The following is an 8,225-nucleotide window of genomic DNA, read 5'->3' on the forward strand; positions in this document are numbered from 1 at the left end:
CCATTGATCTGAAGCTTGATGCTGTCATGGAAATAGTTTTCAAATCAGCAATAAATATAACAATTTTTGATCAACTCAAATCAATTGCATGCTTAAATAACATACCGGTTAAAGCCCCGCACATTTCAAGAGAGCCCACCCACTTCCGGGTCAAATCTGACCACTTCCGGTTTAGGCCCCGCCCAGTCCGAGTACGGATCCGGATACAGATAATTCATGTGGTAAACAGATACAGATACAGATAATGCTGTACTCGCTCATCCCTAATATTTAATTTCATTATAATTCATTTAAAATTAACTCATTTTTATAAAAATAAAAATTCCCAAAAAGTGTTTTCCCATTTTCTTTGGTCCTATAATATGGTGTTTTGGGAATAGATTTCAGTTTTAGAACAACATGCAAAAGATAAGCAGTAAAATAAAGCTGCACTAATAAATATTAACAGTGGATTAAGTTACTATGTAATGTGAAGAGGTAGCTGGTAGTGACAAATACACAGAAAACTATCACCCTGCACTTTTATTTAACCTGTTGCTGAAATGTGTTATACAAATATAGCTGCCTTACCCAAATCTACAGTTCCCTTCAGTTGTTAAGCGTCTTCCAGTTTGTTGTTTGGTTTTTGGGCCAGAACTTTAATACTTTGGTTCACTTTTACAGCACTTATTTCAGCAGGCAAAGTAAAAAAGTATAATGAATGGCATACTGCCGGTGCGTTGCAATACTCTGATGGCATTGTAAGTTGTGTTCAGGCACTGAGCTATTTTATTTATACTCTTTGGAAACTAGTCATCTTCGTCCATGGGGTGCGGACTAATTGATAGATAGAATAAAAATTAAATCGGAGTTATGGTTCCTTAAATTATAGTCTATGTAAGATTTAAAGTTTATGTAATATTTCATAATAGTTATTGTTATAAACTCATGAACGAGTTTTTAATGATTTTGGTGGCACTCTCCATCCAGCGGGTAGTCCTTATTTGCCGTATTTCTACCGCCTGTACAAAACTCTTGTGACACAGTTATGTTGTTATGTTATAAGTTGTTTGTTGGCAATGGATGCGTATTCATAACAGGGAGTCATCCCACTAATAGCTTCCTGTTGGCACTTAAGTAGATTTCAGTATGTGTGAGGATCTACAACATTGAAACCTGATCTTGTGGGAGCGGCACAAAGTAAGTGTATTGATGTTGGTAGTTGATGTGAACGGCTCATTTATAGCCAGTCTAAAAAAGTCTCTATTTCCCTTTATAAAGCTTTAATGTTCTGAAATGAAACTTGCTGTTGTAAAACGTAGAATTCCACCAACACTTCCTAGAAACAGAAGCACTAAAAATTTGTTTTACAGTGTAATTAAACTTGTAATCAGGGGGTTTGTTTGTATAATTAGGGGGACAGTGTTTTACACCCTTGGTTTCACCTTGTTTTCAACCTTGTTTTCTGTCCCTTGTCTTGTGTGTTTGAGAGGTAAAGGGGCAAAAAATAGAGCAACAATTGGCTGCATACATTGATTAACAGAAAATTATTCAGAAAATTATTCTTTTTTCATGCAAAAATGTCAAACATTGGCTGCTAGTTCCAGCTCCTAAAATGTGCCATGCTTTGCTTGTTTGCAAGCCATGATGTCTCTCTCATTCTCATGGGTGCGCCAAATTCTCTGGACGGGCTAAGCAAAGGGGAAGTAACCTCTCTCCTTATGACCTCATAAGAGGAAGATTCCAGATCGGCCCATCTGAGCTTTCATTTTCTCAAAGGCAGAGCAGAATACCTAGGGCTCGGTTTACACCTATCACCATTTCTAGCCACTGGAGAACCATAGGCAGGCTGGGGCAACTCATATGAATTAAAAAAAAAAAACTCGGAGTGAAATTTTAATGCCATGGGACCTTTTTAAATGGGGTACTCCAATGGCTTGGTATAGCACTTCCATAAAGTTGGAGGACACACAAGTAGTGTAGTAAAAATCTTCAAAGACATTTAGACCCTAGTATGGGTCAAGATTCAAAAAGGAGAGGTCCTAATGACATCAGGCTACAACCTTGATTACATGGTCAGGAGTGTTTTTTCAAACTTACAGTTTCCTCCTGAGACACATAACACAATATTGTAGGCTAACCATGACAAGTACACTAAGCTTGATGTGTAACATCAGTGAAGCGCCACATCAACTTGTCTCTGTTCTGCTACAGGTAGCTATTACAATCCCTGGTGGCAGTTATCAGCAGCAAACGCGTCCAGCTCTGTTCATCTCAAATAATTGCTCACTTGTGTTGATGCAATGCAAAAATGAGGGAACCTGTTGATTCTTCCACTGGCTGTTCAATTATGTGAAAGCAAACTGCCTGCCATCATCACAATATGCACCATGAGCTAATTACCCAGCTGTAAGCTGATTAGAAAGGTGATGCTAATGAGGGTGGAAAGAGCTAAAATGTGTGTGTGTGTGTGTGTGTGTGTGTGTGTGTGTGTGTTGCTTTGGACAATTGCTGCTCTTGGTTGTAATTAATTAGGGTGTGTTTGCTTTGTAAACATTGACACCTAGTTTTAAACGGTTCTATTATTATCAGGTGAATACTGGGTGGGGCCGGTCTGGTCTCTCAGGTAGAGTGAGTCCATGCCCTCTGAAAAGGATAATTGATACTGTGAGTGCGTGCAAGTGTGTGTTTTCACGTCTTCTCCAGGATACCGACTTCTGGTTTGTCCTTGTCCGTCCCGTGTCATATTACTGCTGGTAGTTGTTCAAGTACAGAGGACAAAGCTTTTCACCTTGTTTATTATCCCTCAGAGGTCTGTAGCCTCGCAATATGGGCTGCAGCTGGTTATCGGATTTTATGTGAATTGTCAAGAATAATCTATGAGATTTTCTTTTAAACTATGGGACCTTATTTTGGAAAAACTAGGTACGGTAGGGTAGAGAACCACCAAAGACATTGGACAAAAATGGAGCTAGCACAGGACTTGGTTGGCAGCCTAGCAGCGCACCGGAGGCCTACACCCACGGGTATTGTCAGACGTTATTTAAGAAATAAAACACGGGGGGATAGTAAAGCACAAGACACAGAATGGTGGTACGTTTTAATTTCTTTTCTCCCTACCTTTCTGTCGTTGCAGTGAACAGTCAGCGTTGAGGTGGGCCAGTAATGCCGCCCCCAGCCACAAGTCCCTCCGCCGTGCCCCCACCAGACGGAGGTTGGGGTTGGGCTGTGGTGTTGGCATCTTTCATCTCCATAGGATTCTCGTACGCTTTTCCCAAAGCCATCACAGTCTTCTTCAAAGACATCCAGATCATCTTCGATGCCTCCTACAGTCAGATCGCGTGGATCTCCTCCATCATGCTGGCGGTCATGTATGCTGCAGGTAAGTCATTGGGTGGTTTCCCCTTTAATCAATTATAAAGTCACACTGACAGACTGGCCTTATTTTTCTGTTTAGGGAAATACACTATTGTCATACAGCTGGCATTTCTAGAAACAGTGTCAAATTGCTTGAAATTTTATCATAACCACAATAGTCGAGGGACTTTGCCTCTCTGGACCACCAAGGGACCGGATTTTTGTAAAACAAAAACTATGTATGTAATAAATTCGCCATGATGATAGCAAAGAGTGCCACTCAATTGGCCTTTATTTGTGAGTGAAGGGGATTTGACATGCAGCAAAGGGCTGCTGCCGGAAAGACTGAGCCTTTGTACATGGGGTGAACGCTCAACCAGGTGAGCAACCACCGCGCCCCCCTATGTTACTTTTTAATTTATGTTGTTTTAAAACCTGCTGAGCTACTGGCAGGCCATGCTTACTCAGTGTTTGTACCACATTGTACTGTACAAAGGAGGGGGTTAAGCTATCTGTTAGCAATGGGTAGTCCTGTAGCATCAGCACTTATTAGGATCATGGTGCTGCGTACTATTTATGAAGTCACAGAGTGATGTACGGAGCTGTACAGAGCGCTCAAAAAACAGATGAGTTTATAAGCAACTGCTGGCAACATTGGTCCCAAACTGGCTACCTACTTAAGTAATATTATAATCAAATGTTAGTGCCCTTCACACAGATAATGCAGCAATCAAAATCAATCATCAAATAACCTGAAGAACACTAATGTAGAGGCCTGCGTTATTTGAAAGAAAATACATTTTAATTAATTATTTTTGGTAATCTCAGTTTTCCTCAAATAACAAAGTACATCAGTCAAAACACCAAGGATATTGAGGCAAAGATGATACTTTGTTTCTGTTTTGGTGTTGTTTATTGCAGTAGGACAGAGGCACTGGAATCCAGGTCATCTATTTTAACTATGATCCTTCAAAATCACAATCTGTTATCCTGCTTTTAATCTCTTAAAATTTAATTTTGTCACACATTTTGTTGTTGAGGATTATTTTGTTGCAAGGAGGTGGTGCGGGGTTTCCTGAGCAGACACTCCATTCAAACGAGCAGAAAGTATACCAGAAAAGGTTGGCGCACATTGGATTCATCTTGTAGTCATTTACTCAACAGTGTTTGGTGTTGTGGAGCTCTTGGTGGACTCATACACTTTGTGTTTTGTTGTTTTTGTACCTCAAGATAAAGTAGGACTTTAAAACGGGATACAGATGGAAGTAGGTTGTGTCATCAGATCGTGACCCGGATTTGAAATCCCAGCATCACAGGAAGCAGGCACAGCTTTACATGCTTAGCAGTTGGGACAACCAGAAATACTATGTTTTGCTGAGCAAAATCAACAAATGAGAATAAACTTGAGTATCTGTTTACAGATTGTTCTGTCGCATTTACTAAATGAAAGTGCGAAAATAAAGATAACAATGCGTGAAAGTTAGCTTCGTTGATGTATGGATGCGATGAAAAATGTGTTTATAATAGTCTAAAAAGGTATAATCTACATATTGATTTAGGAAAAATTATTCAATAGGAGCACGTGGAACCAGATTAGGAGACCATATAATTATTATAACTACAATAATTCAAAGGTGATTTTAAATGTTTTTGCAAAATACAATGCCACAGCTGGTCCTGCATTGTTCCTTGAATAAGGAACCTTTTGACGGCTCGGCGTGTGTGCGTGTGTACGTGTGTGCGTGTGTGCGTGCGTGTGTGCGTTTGTGCGTGTGTGTGTGTGTGTGTGTATGTGTGTGTGTGTGTGTGTGTGTGGTTTTTTTCTCCACCATATTGCTCTGATCACCTGCTGTATTTCCCACTTTGGATTCAGCCCCGCAGCCTTCTGCTTGGCAGTGCCACGGCTGCCATCTGCCCTCTCTGTAATCCTCCTGTCACTCCATGGACTGCTGTTGTCCCCATCTGTACCGGTCAAAGCTCATTTTCTATGTCTTTATAGCGCAGCTTCCACCAAGAGCAATAAACAAAATTAAGTAAATGCTTTCTGAATATCAAGATTTTAATATAAATATTCATATTTTATCAAATAATGCATTCTAAAGTATGTTTTGTATTGTCAACATTGTCAAAAATAACAAATTACTGCAGAACATCCTGTGTTTCTGACATCCTGACAAGTCCCTCTCAAATCTCATTAAATCAAAATAATAAATCTCCCCGGCCAATATTAGCTTGTTTACAATATGTCATTAGCGTATTTGTCGGACGATAAGTAATAAGAAATGTCATTAAATAAATGCCAAAGGCAGTAGGTATGTTTGAGGTCATTTAAGGACATTGGGCCTCATACAAGAACCACTTGCATGAACAGATTTTTTAAGTGACATGAGTGATTTAAAACTTTAGTGTGTAACTTCTTTTATATTAAAGTGGACATATTAGACGTTTTCGTATTTTCTGTCACATCTACAATATTATTATGCTGGATTTTCATGTTAAACGTTGCTTAAACTTTAATGATTAAGTAAACCTGTTTTAGCAAAAACCCCGTGAGCTAAAACATTCAGATTTCCAACTGTTCTGAACAGCTCCCAGTTTTAACAGTTATTTCTACATGGCTAAGGGTTACACGCCTCTCAGCCGGCCTGCTATGATTGGTCATCTGCTTCAGGTAGGCAGGACCGGAGTGTTTCTTTAACTACGCTACTGCGTTGGTGAAAACATTGTTGCATGTAGCTGCATGCTAATGGCAGTACAAGTAAAACCATGAAAATGATATATAATAATTGCCCTTTAATGAATGCCAGTTACATTCTAGCCATTGCCAAATGAGTTGATACAAATGAGTCTCTGTATTTGTCAGTATGGCTATCTTCAGAAACTAGTGTTGTCTGGTGACTTTTGCATGCAGAAAATCAAGTGAACATAATTACCTCTAGGGCTGGTTACCGCAATACTGCGGTCATGATACGTCTTAATTGTCTGAGTTCGTCACCGTCATCACCGGAACAAAAACGTTGGCCTGTACATATGTGCACGTTGTCGACATCAAAAGATGGAGCAAAAGTTGGTGCTACAAATTTTACTAAAGAATAAAATATAGGTGCATGAGAAAACCCCAAAATCAGGACCTCAGTTTTTAATTGCAGTTGTTAAAGCGGTATACCACTGGAATTTCTTGCTTTTTAACCGTGGTAAGAAATATTCATACCGCCTCAGCCCTAATTAGCTCTTCTGAAAAGTCCATTGTGCTTTTTTGTATCATGTGGATGCGCCTAATGTTTTGTTGTCATTACTTAGATTTCCTAAATGGTGGAGACAGAAACTACGCACAATAGCACATTCATCAACTATATCTCATATTGTTTGGGATTTTATTTATTTGGTGTGAACAAGAGGTCCAGGCCTGACGTTAGGAGTAAATACTGTATGCATGCTGCTGTTCTGGTGAACATCCTCTGCTGTACCTGACACTTTAAAATTACCTGGAATGGAATGCATTCTCTCATCATCTCTGCATTTTAGTCCTAGATCACTATGCTTTAGCAAGATTTTTTTTTTTTGGCATGCAACTTCATTAAAACTATTCAGTGTTTATTCCTGGCACAGTACAGCTCTGCAATGAGAAAGCGTGAATGGGTAGCCTTATGTAGCAATGTGGGGTGTCTGAGTATGCTAATGATCTAACAAACTTACACCTTCTAATAAACAAGCGGCATTCATCAAGATTGAAAGGAGCGATTTACAAAGTTTGTGCAGCTGAGCTTTGCTGGATCCCAAACCAGTTACACCTTACACAAACGTAAGAGATAAAGATATACATATGTAAATAAGGGCCCAGCGTCACCATAGCAAAGTTTGCCCACCACATAGCACATGGAAATCTGGAAAGCATCCCGCTCAGTACATATCTTCTTAACAATAGTGAAATGATAATAATGGAACAACATCTTCTGCTTTTGGAGACAGAAAAAGTATCTTGGCTGACCTCTGACCACACTGAGAGTTGTGTTGAAGTTTGTGTTGGACACGTCACAGCTTTGGATCGGCAACTGCTGCTTTTGTTTCACAATGTCTGTATGTTGTCACGCCGTCAATATGTGCCGCTGCTAAGCAGCGGCTGGTGTTACTCATTCATTCATATTGATTGCACTCATCAGCTATTCATTAAACATCTGCTCTCTTGTCCTGCCACTCGTGCTGATGAAGCAATCACTGGTTGAATGTTTACCACCTCTCTTATTCCCCGTGTGTGTGTGTCCGGCAGCCCAGGAATATTAATCCAATAACTCACAATTGCAGAAAGGACATTTTACTTCCCACTACTGTAAAGTGCAAACCTTTTGTCTACAACCTGCCTACCTTTTACAAACTTCAAGCTTTACAGAAAAAAATTATGCTTGGAAATTAATGCATTTTTCTGTTTATTTATCTGAATAATTGCCACCACCTTTTTGTTCTGAACTAGATGTAAGCTTATAAGCTACCAGTACCTCTTTTTAAATGCAGTGGGTTTGGTTTAAAGCTGTACATGAAAACACAAATTTAAGGTTACTATCTGTCCTGTGAGAAAAAATCCCAGGGTTGGGCATGTTTCATCTCTCCAGTGAAATCCTTCATAACATTACATCAGATAGCTGTGAAGCATCCATCATTCCTTGCCTCAGTCAGGCAGCGAGCGTCGCTCTGCGATGACGTGTTTAGGCTGTGTGTCCGTGTTGGATCAGTGTTGCTAATCCAGGAAAAGAGAAAGAGAGACTTGACCTTGTCAGCAGCTTGGAAACAGTGCACACCCATGATATATTCACTGTCAGCCATAACGTACGTGTGTGTGTGTGTGTGTGTGTGTGTGTGTGTGTGTGTGTGTGTGTGTGTGTGTGTGTGTGTGT

The 8,225-nt window shown here is 39.9% G+C and overlaps 1 protein-coding gene across 2 annotated transcripts in view; it reads left to right on the top strand.

Annotated features, from left to right (window-relative positions):
- Positions 1 to 8,225, top strand: part of zgc:165507 (uncharacterized protein LOC561188 homolog) — a 29,030-nt gene that overhangs the window by 11,050 nt on the left and 9,755 nt on the right. For both annotated transcript variants that reach the window (XM_034863491.1, XM_034863490.1), the window contains one exon: positions 3,116 to 3,361. In XM_034863491.1, coding sequence (XP_034719382.1) covers positions 3,145 to 3,361 — 217 coding nt within the window. In that variant the 5' untranslated portion in view covers positions 3,116 to 3,144. The remainder of the gene's footprint in view (positions 1 to 3,115; positions 3,362 to 8,225) is intronic.

Source organism: Etheostoma cragini, chromosome 23 (genome assembly GCF_013103735.1).
Source record: "Etheostoma cragini isolate CJK2018 chromosome 23, CSU_Ecrag_1.0, whole genome shotgun sequence".
In the NCBI taxonomy this organism is placed as follows: domain Eukaryota; kingdom Metazoa; phylum Chordata; class Actinopteri; order Perciformes; family Percidae; genus Etheostoma; species Etheostoma cragini.